The sequence below is a fragment of the Hylobates moloch genome, unplaced genomic scaffold, assembly GCF_009828535.3.
Source record: "Hylobates moloch isolate HMO894 unplaced genomic scaffold, HMol_V3 SCAFFOLD_27, whole genome shotgun sequence".
NCBI lineage: Eukaryota > Metazoa > Chordata > Mammalia > Primates > Hylobatidae > Hylobates > Hylobates moloch.
The window spans coordinates 2,527,868-2,550,969 of NW_026652302.1; the positions used below are offsets into that span (position 1 = coordinate 2,527,868).

General features: G+C 37.8%; 1 protein-coding gene across 1 annotated transcript in view; it reads right to left on the bottom strand.

Annotated features, from left to right (window-relative positions):
- The window catches only part of LOC116463107 (androglobin), a 183,641-nt gene that overhangs the window by 66,699 nt on the left and 93,840 nt on the right, over positions 1-23,102 (bottom strand). The window contains exons 14-20 of the mRNA XM_032146070.2: positions 17,438-17,471; positions 16,097-16,283; positions 15,571-15,634; positions 11,662-11,764; positions 8,808-8,949; positions 6,935-7,049; positions 4,359-4,526 (exon numbers count right to left, since the gene is read on the bottom strand). Coding sequence (XP_032001961.1) covers positions 4,359-4,526; positions 6,935-7,049; positions 8,808-8,949; positions 11,662-11,764; positions 15,571-15,634; positions 16,097-16,283; positions 17,438-17,471 — 813 coding nt within the window. The remainder of the gene's footprint in view (positions 1-4,358; positions 4,527-6,934; positions 7,050-8,807; positions 8,950-11,661; positions 11,765-15,570; positions 15,635-16,096; positions 16,284-17,437; positions 17,472-23,102) is intronic.

Here is a 23,102-nt window from a genome sequence, read left to right on the forward strand (position 1 = left end):
CTTTTAGATACTCTAAAAATAAAAAATAAAAACCATTTCTCAGATATACACACAACCTAACAGAAGATTCTTTGAAGTCTCACTCGCCCAGTAGGAGACCAAAATTATCATTTGATTATTTCTAGTTTAATAAAATGTAATCACTACAGCAATGTTTATAACATAGACTCAATTAAAATACAGTATTAAACTGGTAGAGGAGGTAAAGAACAAGGTAAAAAAAAGTAGCATTATCCTTGTGCTTAAGCAAGTTACATAGCTTATTTTATTGATTCTAAGATGCCATCCATTGTAAGACACACTATTATTTCATATGCTACATAAAATGAAAATATGTTTCTTAGAGTTTTTTTAGTCACTTAGTAGTACTAACCTCATTATGAAAAAACCTCTTTTAGACTTATTTAGACAAAATTTTTTCATCATATGTCACATAGTTGTGTAATTATCAAAGTATAAGTGGAGATTTTTATTTTTTATTTTTATTTTTTTACCAAAGTAGCTTCCTTTTGCATAAGTGATTCATTCACCAAGATCCCTTACATATTAAATCAGGGCCAGCTACATTGGGCTCATGCGGAGTAATCTTGGTAGCACGAAATGGTGAACCAACCACCTGGGCTCTCTTTCATCCAGGCTCAGTCATCTAATCTATCAGCAGCAGAAACTGACTCTGGTCTTTGATATGGTATCATCCCCTGAGAAGTCCGGCCAGTTACTTGGGGGCAAGTTGCTCTCAGTGGACTAGACGTCCATTAGGTGGGTCACTGATTCCTTACAAGAATTGACTCCTGCCTCAGCTATGAGTTTGCTTTCTGTGTCCTTGGTACCTTGGCCAGCATCATTATCCAAGAGGTTATAGAAAATCTGGTTTACAAACATGGGATTCAGCTAACATACCCGTGGATCAAGAGTTGCATTATAGAGTAAAGATTTAATCACTGGGAATAGTCTGGAACATGTTGGTCCTAACATATACCATACATAGAATTGATAAAATTCCTGGTAGATTGCAATGACACATAGAAGGCTCAGTTAAAAAGCCAGCCTGGAGATGTCACTTGAAGTACGTACATATGGAACCAAAGACCAATATCTGGTGCTGTATCCACATAGTTAAAACACACAGGCCTGAGATTCAAAAGTTGCAAGTAAGATTGGCCTCTCTCCCCATCATCTGACGTGACCCATTTGCAGACTCTGTGCCCAATTCCCCCACAATAACCGGTTTGCTAGATTTCAGAACACATTTCTTGAGGGAAGGAAACAAGGGGTAATTCCACCAGGGAATATGGTATTATTTATGATAAAACTAAACTATGACATATGTGTGGTTGCTTTGGGCCTCTCATCTTGGTGGAGAAGCAGAAAAAAAGGAGTTAATATAACAGGATAGGAGGAGAATTCACATTGATTATCATGAGGTATTAGGGTTTCTGCTACATTGAGGGAGCAGGGAGAATTTGGTCTGAAATTTGCTGGGACACTTCTTGATGCTTCCATAGTAAATGAGTAATTGCAGCAACCATGGCCTGGCTACAGTAAGGTAGCCAAGATCCTGCACCCATCAGGATGGAGAATCTGGATCACACACCAGGTAAACAACTAGAAGAACTGGCTGCAAGACAAGGCAATCTAGAATGGGAGGTAGAGGAGAGAGCTGTTGAATACTGATTGTGGCCTCAAGGCTGGTGGTAGCTGTAGAGACTACAGCTTTTTTTGTCATATGGTGATTTAATTATTTATTTGTTTAATTTTAGACCTTGTGACCAGCTACCAACTTGAAGAATGGATGAGAGTTTACTTAAGGGTGGGGGCACTATCAGACTTGTTCTACAGGTGAATTATGGCAAATATTTCTTGTATATTACTCTCATGCTGTAGGTGAGTAGTTCTCAACTGGAGTTGATCTGCCCCTCAGGCAGCATTGCCAAATTAAATACATTACACTGTAAGGGGAAGTACAAATTAAAAAATAAGAGGCTTAATCACTCCCTATGAAAAATAAGGAAAGAGGTTGCTCCCCCCACATCCTTTGCCTTAGAGCATTTACATTTAGGACACTTGTAACGATAAGTTCTCTCTCTTTCTTCCTCTCTCTCTCTTCCTCTCTCTCTCTCTCTCTCTCTCGGAAACATATGTAAATCTTGTTTGTTTGTTTATTTATTTATTTATTTTTGAGATGGAGTTTTGCTCCTGTTGCCCAAGCTGGAGTGCAGTGGTGCAATCTCGGCTTACTGCAACCTCTGCCTCCCAGGTTCAAGTAATTCTCTATCTCCCAAGCAGCTGGGATTACAGGCGCCCACCAGCACACCATGCCTGGCTAATTTTTCTATTTTTAGTAGAGATGGAGTTTCACCACGTTGGCCAGTAAATCTTTCTTAAAAGCTAAATAAACCTCTTGCCCATTTAATAGCCCAGGAACGTTTTTCTCCAGGACCTGAGAACCATTTCTTTGAAACGTTAATCATCATGGAAGATAGCACCCATATTTTATTTCCCAGTTTCTTTGGGAGAGTAGGAGACTACCATTGGTAGGTACCTTGCTGATACGAAGGTGTTACAAGTGTATTTTTCTTTTAGATAAAGCTAATTACCTAACACAGATGGTCATCCCCATACCAAGTGAATTTGGGATGAACTATGTTGTGTGGCAAGAGGTGCTATGGAGTCTTTTTCCTGGAGGACTACATATTGTTTATCTTGACAGTACGTGTGAAATGGGCTGTATCTGCCTGGGGTAAGATTTTGTTTGTTTTTGTCTTTGCAATCTCTTAGCAGATTGCCTGTGATGTGCACCACCTTCTGGCTTAAACTTCATTCAACAATAAATTGTTTTCCTTCTCTTCTGCCTTGTGAACACGTCATCTAGTTTGGGAGATTTTATTTCTAATTATATTTCCTCAAGAACCCCAAACACCCAGTCAACTTTGAATAATGGATAAAATACATTTTATATAAGTAATTATGTAAGTAATTTTATAAGTATACTAGGACAGTAGTATATTTCTGTTCTAAATATTGCACATATGGTTTGTTTAAACACAAAATAGAATTTAACTGGGTGTACTCTATTTGTATTTGCTAAATCTGGCAATGCTACCCCTCCCTGCAGAGGTATCTGGCAATGTCTGAAGTCTTTTTCGTTATCACAACTGGAGTCTACTGGTGTTTAAAGGGTGTAGACCAGAGATGCTATTAAATATTCTACAGGGCATTACAAATGAACTGCAGAAATACAAAGAATCGTAAGAATCTACTATGTAAAATTATATGCCAACAAGTTGGATAACCCAGAAGTAAAGGACAAATTCCTAGACATGTACAGGTAATATTAAATTAGTAATAACAAGTATTTCATGGTGGCCAGGTGCAATGCTCATGCCTCTAACCCCAGAACTTTAAGCCAGGAGGGTTGCTTGAAGCCAGGAGTTTAAGACCAGTGTAGGCAATATAGTGAGACTGCCCCCTACCCCAAATTTTTTTGTTTGTTTTTAATTAGCCAGGTGTGGTGGTCCATGCCTGTAGTCCTATCTACTTGGGAGGGTAAGACACGAGGATCACTTGAGCCCAGGAGTTCAAGGCTGCAATAAGCTATGATCATGCTTCTGCAAGCCAACCTGGGTGTCAGAGCAAAATCCCATCTCTTGAAAAAAGAGAAAGTCTCCCATCAAATAAAAGTGCATGACCTGATGGCTTTACTGCTGAATTTTACAAAACATTTGAAGAAGAACTTATACAAATCCTTCTAAATCTCTCCCAAAAAAAATTGAAGAAAGAGAATAATAATTATTTGACCCAAATTGTCAATAGTGTGAGGGTTAAAAAGCCAGACCTAAGCCCACCTGGTTTTAGTGCAGCTGCAGTGGATGGGTCCATATGTGCCTTGTGAAGCGGTTACCAGAAAGTCTCTTTGCTTCACTACCTCAAGGCTTCCTGTGAAGCCAGAATGCTACTCAGCCTGGCAGAGGCACACGTTGTAAGTGTGAGGAAGTCAAAGCCCTTGAGAGCAGCCACCTAACAGTGGGGAAAAGAGTTGGTGGAGAAGCACCATCATCTTGCCCTCCTTGAGTGGGAACTTTTAAAGGGATGTCCCACATATTTCCTCAGGACACCCTGCACAGCTGATTCCCAGTAAGCCACAGCAGTAATTGTCATATCCTTTAACCAATTTCTTTCTCTTTCTCATTTCATTCTTTTTACTCCCTCATTTCTGCTTTCTGAAATCACTTCCCAAATATATTATCTCCATCCAAAATATTTTCTCTGGCTCTGATTTGAGAGGTAACCTAATGGGAGATATACCCTTTTGAAAAGAAAATTTCCTCTTCTGAACATCGTATCCCAAACAAGCTTACCCTGAAGTGCTGTGCAGTTAGTTCTTTATCATGGAAGGGGACAGGGTAGTGAGCTGTTTGCAGATCCTTCAAAGCTGCAGAGAGTTTACCCTTATCTTTGAAATTAGCAATCACGTTTCCAATAGCTTTCATAATCAACAGAGACTGTTCCGTAAATCGGCAGCTCTCCTGTGAAGACAAAGCATGGCAGCCATCCTCACTAACCCTTAAGTGTCATCTAGTTTATACAAATTAATTTCTGTGAAAATATGAAACCTCTGCTATATGGCTGATTCAATAATTCTTTATAGAGGATTTGATATCAAGGCAGTTTTACTAAATTCTGCAGTCTCAGAGATAAAAAACAAGGAACGCAATTCCTACCTGAGTGGGAATCTGTAGGAGGAATATTCACCCCACATTGGGGATCACATAAAATTTCCCTACCGTATTAATAACCGGACCTAGTTCTGAGGACATTTAGGATTAGTCTGACAAAAAACTGTGTGGAGTTTGAGGACTGACAGAGATTTCAGGGAGAAAGCCAGAAAGATAAAAAAGACAAGAAGGTGACCTAGCATGGGCTGGTGGCTCTCTCCTGCTATCAACTCTTAAAAAAATCATGAAGCAAGAAGGAGACAGGAATTTCAGGAAGTAACTAATTTTTAAAAATCAGAGAAAACTGTGAGGTGTTTGGAGCTGTTGTGGTTGGTGTATGGTGGGTGGTCCTGGAGTTGCCTGGCAGCAGCATGAAAAAAGTAAAATTGGAAAAAACAAAACAAAACAAAACAACTTTTTCCCCTTAGAGGGCACCATGGTGCAATCATGATTCCTGACTCTGTCCTGAAATTTTGAGGAATGGCCCAGCAAGTGCACCTGAAGCACAGATGCCTTGCTAGGGTGAGAAACTGATGGAAGCAGATGCAACTGACTCGTTACTGGAACACACTGACTTAGAATCCTCACAAAGCCTACAGATAGCTTCATCTCAGTGGTGTTTCTCCCTAAAGTGAAACCATGACCAGAAAAGTTCTCTGGTCAAATATTAGATAGGGATCAATTATGGTTCTAAGTAGCGTTAGTCTCTCTGCCCTTGGGTCAGTGTATTCTCTTTGGCTTCTTGGACTTGATCTCCAACAATCTTTTCGACATCAGGAAGTGATATCTCCAGGGAAATGTGAGCTCACAGACCAAAATAAATAAACACCCAGGGAGATAAATTATCTAAAGGAAGACAACAAACTGAGAATGTATACCATATAAAGCAGAATTATTTTCTTAAGACCATTTGAAATAAGCAAGATAAACATAGTTAGGGAAATAAGTGACATTTGTGTCTAAGTGAACTTGCTGTGCTGTGTGATCTTGCTGTGGCTGTTGAGCAAGACAAAAGAGACCTGGTGAGAGATGGCACAGCAAACAGAGGAGGCAGCCCTGGGAACTCTTGCACAGCCACTGCTCAGACAAGGAAGAATGCATGAGTGTGACGTGTGGGAGCAAGCTGCTTGCCACGAATTTTTGATGGCTGGCTTAGAGAATCCCATCAATACAAGGTTGTGCTATTTGGAATTGTTTTTTGTTTGTTTCTTTTTTTTTTTTTTTTTTTGGTAGGAAAGAGTTAGAGCTGAGGAAGCATCAGGAATTATGCAATGGGAAGGCCGTCTGCAAATATTCTCCCAAATGCACGTGCACAATGGGCATTGAAAACCAAGGGAAGATGTCAGGGGGCATACTGGTCCCATTGACCTCGTCTCTTCTTTCAGACCCCGTCAGAACAGAGGAGCAAGAGAAACCAAGGAGAAGAGACCAAGAAGAGTGAGAGGAGACGAAGGTGAAGAGACAGAACCTTGTGAGCTACTCCTTCCCTGCTAAATCCCAGAGACACATGCTCCAAATTCCTTAGGCAAAGGAAGAAATGAAAGGAGAGAAAGAGACCAAAATTTTAAACTGTGTTAAAAAGGACTGCACTGATCTTTTGTATCCCAAAGAACGAATGATGCCACGGGATCTTACTAAGCTATTAACAGATATGAAAAGAGATTCAATAGAGTAGAGGTGAGAGCAGTTGTTGGAGAAAAGTATACATATTTCACTTGTATACCTACAGGGTTCAGACTTCATTATAGACTTCATGGTTGCATGTGGGGATTTCTTGCAGAGTATACTTAATAGTTCTAAAAGGTAAAAAATGAATAAGTTGAATATAAAATAAAAATGTGTTTAGTTCAAAATCTTTGAAAATAAAGCACATAAAAATTGCAGTTGTGGCTGCGCGCAGTGGCTCATGCCTGTGATCCCAGCACTTTGGGAGGCTGAGGTGGGCAGATTACGAAGTCAGGAGTTTGAGACTAGCCTGGCCAACATAGTGAAACCCCGTCTCTATTAAAAATACAACAAAATGTGTAGGGTATGGTGGTGCACACCTGTAATCCCAGCTACTTGGGAGGCTGAGGCAAGGAGAATTGCTTGAACCTGGAAGGCAGAGGTTGCAGTGAGCCGAGATCATGCCATGGCAACAGTGTGCACTCCAGCCCTGGCAACAGTGCGAGACTCCATCTCTAAATAAATAAATAACTTGCTATTGCAAAAATACTTACTGGTTCAAAGTTGGGCAGCACAACATGTTCATCCCCAACGACAAATGAGACCATGCTGTAGATGTGTATGGAGTGTCCTACTGGGGAGTATGCGTTGAAGAGTAGCATGTGTCTCCTAAAGAGAAGGGATGCTGGATGAGAACCGAGTGCTTCCTGGGTGGTGGCATTTGACCTGTGAGTTGCTTGTTCACACTTTGGAACTCAAATGAAGTCAAAGGTTAGTGAAGAGTTCAATTTTTAACACAGATGAGATAAGGATCTCTGAATTTGCACTCTATAAGAACCCTACGGGATCATGAAATCTACACTTTACTTATTATGTAGGATAAAAATAGTTAGGCTAAATGCCAAACTTCTTTCCAGTACATGCTGGAGTGACCTCCCACACACTGCAGTCATGGTGTGAAGACTAGTCTTGATTTCTCCCTAACAACAAGAAAAACTCATGCGGGTATAGGGCTGTGCAGGCTTCATAGTCTTTTTCTCACAAATGCATCATTTCATATATGTTAATCGTGTCTCCTCTACCAGGTTGTCATATTGTGAGAGCAGGGATATTCACGGTCCTCCAGTTATTGAGCATTTAGAGCAGCAGTCCCCAATCTTTTTGGCACCAAGGACTGGTTTCACAGAAGACAATATTTCCATGGACTTGGTTTGGGGATGGTTTCAGGATGAAACTGTTCCACCTCAGATCATCAGGCATTAGATTCTTATAAGGAGTGTCCAACCTGGATCCCTTGCATGTGCAGTTCACAATAGGATTCCCGCTCCTATGAGAATCCAATGCTGCTGCTGATCTGACAGGAGGCAGAGCTCAGACACTGCTCACCTCCTGCTGTGTGGCCCAGTTCCTAACAGGCCTCGGACCAGGACCAGTCCATGGCCCTGGCGTTGGGGACTGCAGATTTAGAGCATCTTCAAAACATACATGCTGATGGTTTAGATTCTGTGGGGGGAAAAGCAGATATAAGAAGATTCTTTATTAAATTCCTTGTCCTTGATTGTCCCAATGAATAAGCACTCAGACAGAGTAATTTGATTTGCTGGAGTATAAAGGGGAGATGTGAGAAATGTCAAAGTTTCAAAATGTAGTATTTTCTAGCAGTACTAGATGCTTGACACAATTATTTTAGCATTTGTTGCTGAGACTTTGCTTTTTTGCATTAGAGCCATAGCTTTTCATTGATCACATAAAATTAGCATGATTGATCTTGGGAAAAAAGTAAAAGCTAGTGAAAATGTTTATTTCAAAGCCTAGTGAAAGTATTTCTTTCATCTGAAATTTGAGGTAATATTTTGAATTTTATTCATCAAAATAAAAAACTTTTCCATCATATGTGTTTTCTTTAAAATTGAAACTAATGTGTTTAACCAGCTTTATCTGAATTAAAAGTAATATCTAACAAAAATAAGCCACAGGAAAATCTAGATTGGTAGGGGAAAATGCATATTTCTCAATTTGCGTTTAAATAAAATCAAGGTTTTTGCTAAGTATTATAATATTGATGAGAAAACTTATAAGAAATATTTGAGAAAATCCATAATAAAGTATTATAAATGTTATGTGTATAATATTTATAAATTAATTTTAGAAAACGCTGGATTAAACAAGCTTAAGCAGTATTGTTGACTAAATATATTCCCAGAATCTTTGACAATTATGAATCTCTCAAAGGGGTATTGTACAGTATTGTTCAATGTAGTTTTTTTGGAATTGTTTTTCTCAAGAATAATAATGATGGACCTATGCCTTGAGAAGTTGCTTTAAGAAACAATGTCTTGGAGTCCATATTGTTTACTTCTTTAGTAACAAACAATTTTCAAGCCTTCAAACAATTTTTATTATGGGTAAAATGAAGTCACTTCATACCCAACAGGCAGACGAACCACTGTAGCCTTGGTAGCATATGTGTGAATCTTCAGAACAAGACTGCCTGGTTTCAGGGATTTCCAAGAAAACGTTTCAGCTGTGAGAAGTCCAGGCTCTATGGGAGGACTGTCTTTTGTTAAGGCTTTAAGATAAGTAAAAAGGTATTAAAGTTTGATTGTGAAAGTGTAGTTGGCATTCACTAGTACTGTTTTTTTAATTAAGTAACAACATAAATAACAATAATCAAGCATTAGAAATATTACTAAAATGTTCATAAAACATTAGAAATTACTCCAGGTAAATTACTAGAAATAACACTTAGGTCTTCCTCCCTGTTCAATATTCTTCCTCATAACAATCCTCTCAAGTGAAGAGACCAGGAATAGGAAAATTAGAAGCAGGAGGACATTTTTCACTGTAGCATAGCATCGCTTTTATTATCTCTATGGCAATAACTACAATATCCTTCTAGATGCAATTTTAAAGGAATTAAACATATTACATCTTGAAAAATAAGAGATTTCTCTAAAATAGTGTAAAAAATAAGTCCAAATATCCCACTGTTTATCAAAAACGATTATTTATTTTTTAAAGATGGATTCTCACTCTGTCACCCAAGCTGAAGTGCAGTGGTGCGATCTCAGTTTACTGCAACCTTCACCTCCTGGGTTCAAGCAATTCTCCTGCCTCAGTCTCTGGAGTACCTGGGATTACAGGCACCTGACACCATCCCTGGCTAATTTTTGTATTTTTAGTAGAGACAGGGTTTCGCCATGTTGGCCCAGGCTGGTCTCGGACTCCTGACCTCAGGTGATCTGCCCGCCTCAGCCTCCCAAAGTGCTGGGATTACAGGAGTGAGCCACCATGCCCAACCTGCTTATCAAAATTTTTACCTTTGATTCAGTCTTTGACATTATGTAGAAATAGCAAGCAATTAACAAAGTTTAAATTTAATATCAAGTTTTTCGTTAAAAATGGATAAATAATATGGGCTAATTGTTCATCAATGACTGAGGGCAAAATACTCCCCCCTCTATTTCCAGAAAACACTGGAGTTGAGGATATAAGGTCACAACATTACCTGAAATGCCTTCATGCCTATAGAATTTAAATGTTCTGGGACATGGTGTGGCTTCAGAGCTTTTGGTTTGGTAGATGCACTAAACTTAGATCACTATATTTTGGAAAGTTTATTATACAACAAGTATTTTCTAGCCACCTGCTCTATGTTAGACACCATTCAAAATATTGATGATACGTCAGTTTAAAAAAAATCCCTGCCCTACATGTTGACAAAATATTCAGTATTAAGCGTTTGGGAAATACTTACTGTACATTTACAGAGCCATGTACTGTTAATTTGGGCTAAAGAAAAATTCTTTAACAAAACAGGCCAAAGAATAAAAGAACGAAGTTTCCTGAGTGTGTGCCTGTGTGTAAATGTGTATGCAAGGGTATGGCTTTGCAGAGGAGCAGAGATTGTCTATCCATTAGAACAGAAGGAAGGTGGCCCAGATTTTGAGAGAGTTCATTGTGGGAAAAGGAGGTAGAAATTCTGAAAGCAGAAATCATTTCTGATTTCTTCTGTCTCTTTAGTGAGATCAGCAGCAAGGTCATCCTCTGAACATGAGTGAGAGTAACAGTAGGTGTTGAAGATTTGAAGAGAGAGAGAATGTTTGAGGGTTTGCAATAGGTCATCTACAGGAATAAATAAGAGTGGGAGAATAAATGAACGAGAGAAGTACTGGCAGTGCCTAAGGCCTTGTTGAGATTTGTGCTCCTCAAATTTAAGCAGGGCTAGCCAGTTTGTTTTTCTCCCCTGCAATCACATTCAGCTGCTCTCTTGAAACTGTGGGTTGGATATGCATCAAGTTTAACCAATAGTGAAGTTTTTCCAGGAAAGTAAGATGAGGGGGTAAAAAGAGCAAATGTGTGGAGGCTATCTCTGTGATGGACAGAGAAAAAAGTGGCAGGGTAGATAGTAATGAAAGTCCCAATGGCTTCCAAAATTGTAGGAGTGGGAGTTCTGTAGAGTGAACTCTAGAGAGTCAAGCAGTGAGTGGGGAGTGGGGTGCTTGAAATTGAGATGATTGAGATGATGCACAAATTGGTAAACTTAAAGTCTACCAGGTAACCATGAAAGTAGGGTACCAAGGTGGGATAGAGGAAAAGATTGTTGGAATATCAAATCAAAGAAAAATAGTTTGTTTTTCAATAGATCTTGAAATAATTAAGAATGATGACATTTATAGGTCAACAACTACAACAATAACAGATTGAGTAAGTACACCAAAAAGGTGAACGGATTAGTACAACCAGAAGAGGTGCGGGTGGCAGCAGTGAGCATAATCCCTGGTGTCTGTGGAGTAAGAGCATCAGAGGAGGTGGTGTGGGTGCTCCTGTGGGACTCTGGAGAAACTCTGGAAAGGGAGGAAGTTCCTCCATCCATGGTCTTCTAAAAATCTTTTTAAAAGTTTTTTATTTTTTTTGAGAGAGAGTTTCGCTCTTGTTGCCAAGGTTGGAGTGCAATGGCGTGATCTCGGCTCACTGCAAACTCCGCCTCACGGATTCAAGCGATTCTCCTGCCTCAGCCTCCTGAATAGCTGGGATTACAGGCGCGTGCCATCACACCCGGCTAATTTTGGTATTTTTAGTAGAGACGAGGTTTCACCACGTTTGCCAGGCTGGCCTAGGACTCCTGACTTTAGGTGATCCACCCGCCTCAGCCTCTCAAAGTGCTGGGATTGCAAGTGTGAGCCACCATGCCCGGCCTCTAAAAATCTTATTATTGCATGTTCCCTAGCCTGAACATGATCTGGGCTTTAAGGCTGTCATTTTCTCAGAGCCCTCTTACCTCCATACTCCCCCCAGCGTACCAACGCAGAAAAGCAAACCAGTAGTTCAATAGGTTTTAGACTATCTACAAATAGATAGTAGGACACTCGTTCTTCTGAGAACTGCAAGAAATTAGACCAGTTGTCATACTTAATATCAGTTCATCAATGCTATTATTTTCACTTTTAATGAAAACATAGTATAACATCTAAGATTTACAGGAAACTTACTGTGTTTTAGGCACCATAATAAATACTTTATGAATCTAATTATATGAAGAAAATTACACTGGGTGAATGTTGGCAACCGTCTGTGGAAACTGGGTCTGCAGCAGCTGTGTTAGACTAGCCACCATATCAGAGACAGGCAGAGCTCTCCTCTATGAGGAAAGAAAAGGGATATGCTTGTTCCAGAAATGAGAAAGAGAAGAGGCCGAGCCCAGGGCAGAGTAGTACTCAAGCATGGGTCTTTGATGGGCAGGAAGGCCATAGAGTAAGTAACTTTGGCAGAGAATGGGAATGGCCAATTGGATGTCTTATTTTACAGGGTGGTACGTGAAATAAGCTCTCTCTTCCTTCTTTCCACGGGAGCTTCAGATATATACCTGCCGTGGTTTGGCTCTGTGTTTCCACCCAAATCTCCTGTCAGATTGTAATCCCCACATGTTGAAGGAGGGGCCTGGTGGGAGGTGACTGAATCATGGGAGCAGACTTGTCCCTTGCTTTTCTAGCGATGGAGTTCTCAGGAGATCTGGTTGTTTGAAAGTGTGTGGCACTTTCCCCTTTGCTGTCTCTCTCTCTCTCCTGTTCTGCCATGGTAAGACGTGTTTGCTTCCCCATAGCCTTCCACCATGACTGTAAATTTCCTGAGGCCTCCCAGCCATGCTTTCTGTACAGCCTGTGGAACTATGAGTCAATTAAACCTCTTTTCTACATAAATTAGCCAGTCTCACGTAGTTCTTTGTAACAGTGTGAGAATGGCCTAACTCAATACCCATTGCTTGCTGATACAGCAGGCTGTGGGGTTTTGTTTTGGAGATGGAATAAAGTGCTTAGTAAAATCAAAACTTTCCTTAAAGGATAGTTACATAAACATACATGTATATAATTTTGGTTCATCCTATATGGGTACTATTAATGTACCTAATTATACATTAACAGTACTTATTAATAATTAATATAAATAATTAGATACATTAATGTATCTAATTACACAGAAAGGGTAAGCTATTTACCAAAGGTCACAGAGTTTGTAGTAGCAAAGATGAGAGAAAAAAGTAGGTAGAGCCATCTGCCTGACTCTAAGGCTGGTACTCTTGACTAATGCATTATTACTGCCTTTCAAGTTCTCAGTGCTTCAACATAATTGTGAGGGATGGCACATGTAAATGTGTTCAATTAACTGAATTGAATTATACTATACTTTAAAAGTTTTTCACATTATTCTACCACAATATTAAAAAAACAGTTAATACATGAAAAATATGTAGCAATGCTATGAAAAAGGAAGCCTTGTTATTTAATCAAGTATAACAAAGATTGCTAGAAATGCTTGATACAATGCAATCATGACTAAAATGATTACTCCTCCCCCTATTTTCCATTTGTTTTCATTTGATACTTTATTTTATTTGCTTCCTGTCAGCTGTGACATGATGATATAGAGAGTTGTTTCAAATATTCACTATCTGAAAATATAAAGGACTCTTGGACTTGTGAGCCTGGCATGCATACCTGAGGAGGAGTTTCTGCCCAGAGCTCATTTTCTGTCATTTTCAAGGGTCTGAGAATTGAGGGGTGGGGTGTTCCTGAAGGCCACAAAGGGCCTCTGCCCTGGTGCCAGCACATGGCACCTTTGAAATGACCCTGCTCTAACCTCACACTGAGCACCAAGGGAACATCTGTGGATTGTGCTGAGGACAGGCCTCGGGCTCTGTGTCTCCAACTCAGCAGGCCACTAAGGTCTGGAGTGTCTGGCCTCAGACCACAGCTGATCCTTCCTTTCAGGCCATACTAAATGCCATTAAGATTATATTCCAGTGCCTTCCAAGAAAGTTATTTTCTCACACCATTAATTTAAAAAAAATCAAGGAAATAAAAGGAATGTCATAATTTTATTTCACCCAGCTGAGACTTTTAAAACAAAAAAAAATTTTGTGCTTATCATCACTTCATAAGATCAGAATAAAGAACAGTTGACCAGTTCACATACAGCTTTTAAATTAGGATGCTTATGTGTACCAAAAGCTTCTATGCAACTGTCTTTAGTAAATGGCAGCCAGCATTTATTATCACTTACTAATAGGCATTCTTCTAAGTGTTTTACATATGTTATTTCACATTTGATCTGCTTCATTTTCCTTAGATGTAAAATGATGGTAATAGTATCTCTTTCACAGGGTTTGCTATGAGGAGTGAATGCAATAAAGAACCTAAGGGCCTGCAACATCTATAAACCATTGCCATTTTATCACTGGCAATAGTTTAAATATGGAAATATGCCTAAATAAACTCTAAACTGTACATTATGCTGATATCATACTCTGGGTTCAACTATTTCCAATTAATTGCTGTGTTATCTCTATAAACTCAAAGTGTTCCTCTAGGTGTTTTCACATACTCCAGGACTAGGTGAAGGATTTCTTTCCCCCAGTCACTATTCTTATTTCCAGAGTAGGCAGCCAGCAACAAAGCAGCTCTTGAGGTCTGCTCAAAAGGTTTTCTCTGCCCGTTTTCATCTGTTACAAGGGCAATGGAAAAGTTTCAAGGACTCTTTACTTCCCTCAACTCTGCGTACTGCTCATGGAGGTGTGGGATTATCATTAGGGGCTTGGGTGGCCTTGTCCTACAACAGGACAACATGTAAATGTTAGTACAGTTTAGTTTCCCAGAATATGTGTCATAGTTTTTCTTAAAATTCTGCTCAATATGTGGTTTGTTAACTACCTTAATCGACAATTTTTAAATTGAGTTCCTACCTCATGACAGGAATGTTCTTATAAGTGGTAAACAAAAGGATACCGCTCTTCTAAAGATGCTAACAGTAAGTAGGGGGAAGAACGGGCATAGGGAAGCAATCAGAAAGTTGGGAGGCTGGGAGGCAAATGCCAGGCAAACATAGAGCATACAGAGGACATGAAGCTAAGCCTCTCTTCTTTTTCTTTCTTTTTTTTTTTGTTTTGAGATAGAATCTCACTCTGTTGCCCAGGCTGGAGTGCAGTGGCGCAATCTTGGCTCACTGCAACCTCCACCTCCCAGGTTCAAGCAATTCTCCTGCCTCAGCCTCCTGAGTAGCTGAGATTACAGGCGCATGCCACCACACCTGTCTAATTTTTGTATTTTTAGTAGAGATGGGGTTTCACCATGTTGGTCAGGCTGGTGAAGCTGAGACTCTTAACACAGACTCCATGGCTAGAGAAGGGAAGCCTCACAGTGTCAAGGGCATGTATGCTATTCTGAAGGATTTCTAGGCATTAGCTGAACAACAGCAATGAGGATAACAGGGATGAAAGGGTAGAAACTCCAGGCAGAGGGATGATATGGGGGAAAAAATTGCAGGCATAATGGTGGAGTGTCCTTCTGTTTTAGGAAACATACACTATTCAGTAAATACTAATTGAAACCAAATCTAGTGAATTTATTTGTGCGTATCCTTCATTTTTTCATAAATCAAATTTTTCTTAATGTGAATTTGTATAATAATTCAGGCCAGGATTCAACATAGTCAGATGGATCACATTCGTGGTTATGAGCTAGTGGAATTTTGCTTATTGCTTGGATAAGGATTAGTGAAAGACTCTAAAAAATAAATTTTAAAAATATAATTATGTTACAAGATTAGAAATGTTTTGAGAAACTTGAAGATGTTTTCTACTGGTACAATTCTACCAAAAATTTAAAGAGAATAGAAGAGATTCTAACATATTTACCTTAAATTCTGATTTTTGAAAGTTAAGGCAATATGAACTTGGCTTGTGGAAAATATATATATTTCTGAAAGAAAGACATTTTTAACAGGTTATTGTCATTATAGGCAAAGACTAGTACTACATGTTGAGTTTCTTATAATCAAATTATTGTAGGAAGAAAGTTAAAAAATAACAACAGTATTGGGTCAGTTGCCCTAAAGGGACAAGAATGATTCTAGTGAATAAGATTTCTTCATTTTAATTAAGAAACAAGCCTTTGAGGAGAAGCTGAAACTGGCCTAAGATTGGTTTGGCTATTAATGTGTTATATGGATAATTAATACATTTATTTTCCATTTTATAAATTTTATGTGATATTATATCAACACCAGGCTGTTATTGGCTTATTATGGATGATGCTAAGAATTAATAGGTTATATAACCACTATATTAAATATGCAAAAATCAATCTTAATGTGACTTTGTATACTAATACAGCTCAGGGTTTAACCACTACGACATAGATTGATCCCATTGGGATACTTACTGAAAGCATACACAGAAATCTTCAAAATCTAACCATATTTCTTTAGAAACACTATTATTTGTTGTTGGAAGTTCCTCCTGTGACTTTTCCTGTGTTGCTGTGGTCTGGCTGACTATATCTCTTTCCAAGTTTAATCTATCACTCTGATGGGCATCACCCAATCCAAAGTCTGTTTGTTCATCGGTGCCTAGAAGACACACATGTCAAACACATCTTATATTGTTAAATAACAAGTTATTGAAATATGTAAGATGATAAAGGGAAACTTAAATATCAAAGTCTATTTTGGGGAAAATATTTATGAGATAATCCAGGCTTCATACATTTATCGAGGTCCACACAGGGTCACATTTCATACACATAGGAGAATTTAATCATAATTTCTATGCATATTATTAGGGTGTTCAAAAATTTCAAAATTACTTTGACAAATTTGTTCACAGATTCTTTAGAGATTGTGAAGTTACAACACAAATTCGCTAGATTCTTTACTGAAAATCAACTATAGATGGACATATTCTTATAGGAGGGGGAGGCTCAGACAACAGAAAGGGAAATAAAAACTTGAAAGATCTAGTGTAACAAATGTGTTTCAGTAACACATTTAATCACTCCCCACAGTCAGTGGTTCTAGAGCCTTATTTTATATTTACCAAGTAATGTGGCATACCATTTTTTTCTTTTTTTTTTTTGGTTTTGAGACGGAGTCCAGGCTGGAGCGCAGTGGCACGTTCTCGGCTCACTGCAACCTCTGACTCCCTGGTTCAAGCGATTCTCCTGCCTCAGCCTCCCGAGTAGCTGGGATTACAGGCACACACCACCATGCCCAGCTAATTTTTATATTTTTAGTAGAGACAGGGTTTCACCATATTGGCCAAGATGGTCTCGATCTCCTGACCTTGTGATCTGTCTGCCTCAGCCTCCCAAAGTGCTGAGATTACAGGCGTGAACCACTGCACCTGGCCAGCATAGCATTCTTATAGACTTCTGGATCCAAAATTATATATATAATTTTGAATTCAAGTCTTGGCCAAGTCTTTTATTTAGGAACTAAGGAATTTGCAGTGTCTTCAGTGTTTTGATCACAGGGTGCAGCATTAAAACACATGAACTTTATTTGTGGGTCTTTAATCAGATTCTCTTTTATTTTTATTTTTAGCTTCAATTTAACAATTGAAATTATCTCTTTTTTTAAAGCCCAGAGCAGACTAGACTCAGCAAATCAAAGGAGACACTGAAGAAAGTCTGCTGAGAGCCAGAAGGGAAGCTGTCAAGAAGCAGAGATGCCCCTCTGTATCTTGATGTACATTGAAAAAAGTCATAGGAAAATTATTAATTTACCTTTTCCAAGTATAACTGGTGAAGCAGTATTTCCCTATGAATTAAAAGAAACACATTTTGAAACCATTTTGAATTCAACAAAACATTACAGCTATCCAAAGCACCAAAGTAACTAAAAGAGCTAATATAGTTTTTTTAAACCTTGAAGAAATAGGTTTTTGTGAAAATTTACTAAAACCTACCCCCAAAATTTGTTTTTAACGTTAAATGTCAAAGGACATGTATGGAATTAAATAACTGACTGAGTATTTAAGCTTGTCACATTAAGACACAGAATATGTTAATTTATTAAATGATTGAATCTTGTAACAAGAGTTAAATTAAAACAGTAATATCCCTAAGTAGACATATTACTTGGCACAAGGTACCTGCTACTAATATAGATAAATTAATAAGATTATGACTGAAAGTAATGTACAGAACCTAAAAAGGCTGATTTCAATTATAAAAATGGCTCCTGAAAATTTTAAGGAATTTAAGTTGAATTCATGTGTATAAATTTTGTTTTAATTATTTAATATCAAATAATTGTTTTCTGGAACACAAAAATAAATATAAAAAGTAAAATGGTATAAACTCATACAGGCTAATTACAGATAATGTCAACAATATTTTAAAAATTATGTAAAGTGGATGGAAGAGATAGCAGAGTAGAGATAGTTAAATACTAAGTGCAAAGCAAAGTCTATCCATGCCTTAGGACCTCAGAAGCAATTAGCAGGTATCTGAGGAGGAGAGAATGAGATATGGGCTGAAAACACCGACATGGGTTGAATGTCTATACAAGGATTTCCACTTCTTCTCCCTAATCTTTCTGGTTCAGCATCCAATCTTCTTCTGCCTAAACAGCACACTTGAAATTGCTTCAAGTGGAGAAATTAAAAAAGTTTCTTAATCTGAACTCACAGATAATCTGGAAGTAGTAGAGTCTACTGTACAGACAACAGAGGAATTAAGTGAAAGTCCACAAGCTAAGTGATGAGATTCTCAGCTTCTCTGTGCTGCTCGACCTTCACGGATGGACAAGTATATACCATTCCCTGTGATCAACCTTAGAGGACCATTAACTGGAGAAACTCACCAGAGTCAGGGAAAAAAAAAAAGATGCACACTGGGAGCCAGCCCCATCTCCAAATAAAACTCACTCATCCTCAATTATCCTAAGTTAGAGCCAACAGTTGATAAGCCCTGGCCATGCCATTGAGCTGCTTCTAATCAGCAACTCTTTGGTGCCTTAAATTTCTTAAATATATAGGTACAAAAAAGTACTGGCAAACAATTGAGGAGAGATTCTTATATGAAAGAAAGAAGCTAACAATTGTGGGTGGCAAGTTTCATAGAAAACAGAAACAATATTACGAGGAGCAATTTTTAAAAGATTAGTAATATTGGAAAAATAAGAGGATACTCATCTATCAAATAAGAAACTTCTACAAAAAACAATAACGAACAAGAGAGAGCTCTTAGAAACTAAAAAATAGAATAAGTGGAATAAACAATACAAGCTTTAGGCACTGAAGTGGATACAGACAGAGACAAACTATAAAACTCTTAGAAGAAAACATAGAAGGAAGCTTCATGACACTGGATTTGGCAATTATTTCTTAGATATGACTCCAAAAGCACAGGCAACAAAAGTAAAAAATAGGTAAGTTGAGCATCAAAATAAAAAAAAAGAAAACTTCTGCACATCAAAGGACACAATCAACAGAGTGAGAATGCAACCTACAAACTGGGAGAAAATATTTGCAAATTATATGTGTGATAAGGCGAAAATACAAGAATATACATAAAATTTCTAAAAAGAACAAAAACAACAAAATAACCCAAACAATGCAATTAAAAAATGGGCAAAGAATTTGAATAGACCCTTCTAAGAAGACATACAAATGGCCAACAGCACATGAAAATATTCTCAATATCATGAATCATTAGAGAAATACAAACCAAAATTACAATGAGACACCATTTCACGCCCATTAGGGTGGCTACCATAAACAATACACACAGAAAATAATAAATGTTGGTAAGGATGTAGAGAAATTTGAGAGGCACTGTTGAGAATGTAAAATGGTGTGGTCACTATGAAAAACAGTGTGGTGGTTCCTCAAATGATTACCATATCCAGCAATTCCACTCTTAGGTATATTCCCAAAAACATTGAAAGCAGTCTCAAGGAGATAGGTATATACCCAAATTCATAGTAGCATTACTCATGATATCTAAAACGTTGATGCAACCGAATATCTATTGATGAATGACTGGATAAACAGAATGTGACATACATATACAATGGAATATCATTCAGTCTTCAACAGGGAAGAAATCTTGACACACGTACAAACATGGGTGAAACCTGAGAACATTAACATTATGCCAAATGAAATAAGTCAATCACAAAAACAGAAATACTTTATTATTCCACTTATGTGAAGTACCCAGAATAGTCAAAGTTATAGGAACAGAAAGTGGAATGGTGGTTTTCATGGGCTGGGGGAGGGGAGAATCAGAAGCTTTTAAATGCATATAGAGTTTTACTTTTGCAAGATGAAAAGAATTCTGGAGATTGGTCGTACAATAGTGAAAATGTATTCAATACCACTGAACTGCACACTTAAAAATGGTTAAGATGGCAAATGTGTGTATTTTACTACAACTAAGTAATTTTAAAATATTTAAAATAAGGATAAATATATTAAAATAAATGAGAAAAAAATAAAGTACATTAGAGAATAAATTGGGGAAAGGTAGTGTAATAGAAGATCCACAAAGCAGAGAAAATGAGAAGAGAAAATTATCAAGGAAGTGGTATAAGAAAATTCTCCAGAGCTAAATAATTTGACTTCAGGTTGAAGTGGTTTGTGGAGTATGCAGCACAATTCATGTAAAAAAAAAAAAAAAAAAAAAAAAAAAAGACCCAGGGCCGGGCATGATGGCTCACGCCTGTAATCTCAGCACTTTGGGAGGCTGAGGTTTCAGTGAGCCAAGATTACACCACTGCACTCCAGCCTGGGCAACAGAGTGAGACTCTGTCTCAAACAAAACAAAACAAAATCCATGCCAAGGCCACTGATGGTGAAATTTCATAATGCTAAGAATGAAAAGAAGGTCCTAAAAGAGTCACATATAAAAGATCAAGAATCAGAATATCAGAATGTCATTTTTTTTTTTTTTTTTTTTGACAGGATCTGGTTCTGTTGCCCAAGCTGGAGTTCAGTAGCATGATCTTATTTCCCTCCAACCTCAAACTCCTGGGTTCAAGCCATCCTGCTGCCTCAGCCTCCCACATAGCTGGGACAACAGGCATGCACCGCCATGCCTGACTAATGTTTGTGGGGTTTTTGTTGTTGTTATTTGTTTGTCTGTTTGTTTTTGTAGAGATGGGGTTTCACTGTCTTGTGCAGGCTGCCTCAAACTCCTGAGCTAAAGCAATCCACCCACCTTGGCCTCCCAACATGCTGGGATTACAGGTGTGAGCCACCATGCCCAGCCCAGAATGTCATCCTAAATCAAGAGCGATGCTTAAAATTAGAAGACAAGGGATTAAATAAGACGTTTAAAATTTTGAGGAAATGACTTCCAAATTGGAATTTTATATCCTGCCAAAATATAAATTAGGTGAGAGAATGGAATGTAGGCATCTTCAAGCATGCAAATGCTCATAAATTTTACTTCCTGTACATCTTTTCTTAGGAAGTATTGGAAGATGTGCTACACTAAAATTAGGGTTTAAACCATGAAAGAATAGAGACCAAAAATAGGAAGTCCATCAGAGGAGAGAGACAAAAGGAAGTCTAAAGGTACCAGGAACAAAGTTCTCTCAGTTTGCACTGAAGCAAGACAGCAAAGGAGTGCACGGGGTGGTTTCAAAAAAAAAAAAAAAAGAACTGGCATTTATAAAATATTTGATGTATTTGACTATGTAGAAAATAATGGATAGAGAGGTTATAATTTTTGTAGTGTTTAGAAAGACCTACTAATGCTTCATATAGTAAAGTGAGCAAAGGAAAAAGTGCAGTAATTTGTTTGTATAAAACCTTGTGTAAGAAATGTTACCATATTTGCTTCAGCAGTAATAATCCTTACAAAACAGGAATGTTGATTCAACCAAAATTAAGAAATGACAAAATCTTGAAGACAGGGGAAAGTGTAGATATGGGATAGTAAGTGAGTTCAGGTGTGCTAAATCTTTATCTCCCATAACAGGAAGTCAAGAGATAACGTCTAAATTAACAGATCAAGATATAATAGCATGTAGTCATTCAACAAATATGTCATGGTGTTTGCTATATGCTAGGCATTTTCACAGGTGCTGAGGGAGAAACAAAATGTAATAAAATAAATATCTCTGCCCTCATGAAGCCTACTATTTAGAATTATGGAGATATATGTCAGAAGAAACAGTTAAATAAAAGTGGGTGACTCTGGAGAAGACTGAAAAATGAGGAGGTGTAGGGCGTGCTGGCTATTTTTTATGATTATCTTCTGGATAATCTTTGTCTCTTTAAAACTAATACAATCAATAATTTAAATTAAAAAAAAACCTTCAAAAAATGTTGACATATTCATTCTCCTCAGTCACCTATTAATCTCTGCTTTCTAATTAACACTAATAGATTTGTTCATCTGTATGTGCTGATGTGCCCTCCAGAGTATCTTATACCATCACATAAACTACCACATTCAACAAATAAAAGCCAAACCAATTAAAGAGGAGTTTTTCAAAGTTCCATTATGATTTGGAACATCAGTTTACGGATACCTTCCATCTCTAAGAATCTATTGTTATAATTTAGAACTACATTTACAAGTATTATCATATTGCAATGGCTCGAAATTTTATTATAACATTTGAAAGTTGCATAAGAATTCCTCTAAAAACAATTGTGTATCTATATTGGAAAATATAAAATTGGTCTCATCATTTTATATCATACACAAAAATCAGTTTCCAATTAATCAGATTTTATAAAAGTAAAACTATAACATTTTAGAAGATGATTAGAAAAATAGTTTTATGACCTAAGAATAGGGCAAATTTCTTAAACCAGATACAGAAATCTCAATCATATATAATCATAATATGATTTTATATATATATATGTAATATGATTATATATGATTGAGATTTCTGTATCTGGCTTAAGGAACCAGATTTATATATGAATATATAAATAAATTCAACCACATTAAAAATAAAAAAATTGTTTATACAAACACAATATTCAGGAGCTCTTAGCAGTCATATGGCAGAACAAGACTTTCCTGTATTTGCCTCCCGCAAAAACATCAATTTGAAAAATAATCCACATAAGAAAATATCTTCATAAGAGCTAAAGAAACTTGGTGAAAGGTTATAGCAACTGAATGTAGCACAGGAATAAGACACATTGAAGGAAGGTAGGAAGGACAGTTTTGCATTACACACATCACTCCCAATCCCAGGCAAAGAGAGATACCCTCTATTTGGGAAAAGGAAAAGGAAGTAAGGACTGAAGTTTGCCTTGGACCTAAACACAGGCTGGACCAGTAAAGCATTAAAGTAGATCCCTACCAGGCCTAGGGTCCAGGCCTACCCAATAGACCCTGGTGGCTGGCTGGCCCCCATAAACTGAGGCCCCAGGCCCACCCTTGCAGAAGCTGCTACTCTAGGTCTATGCCAGCA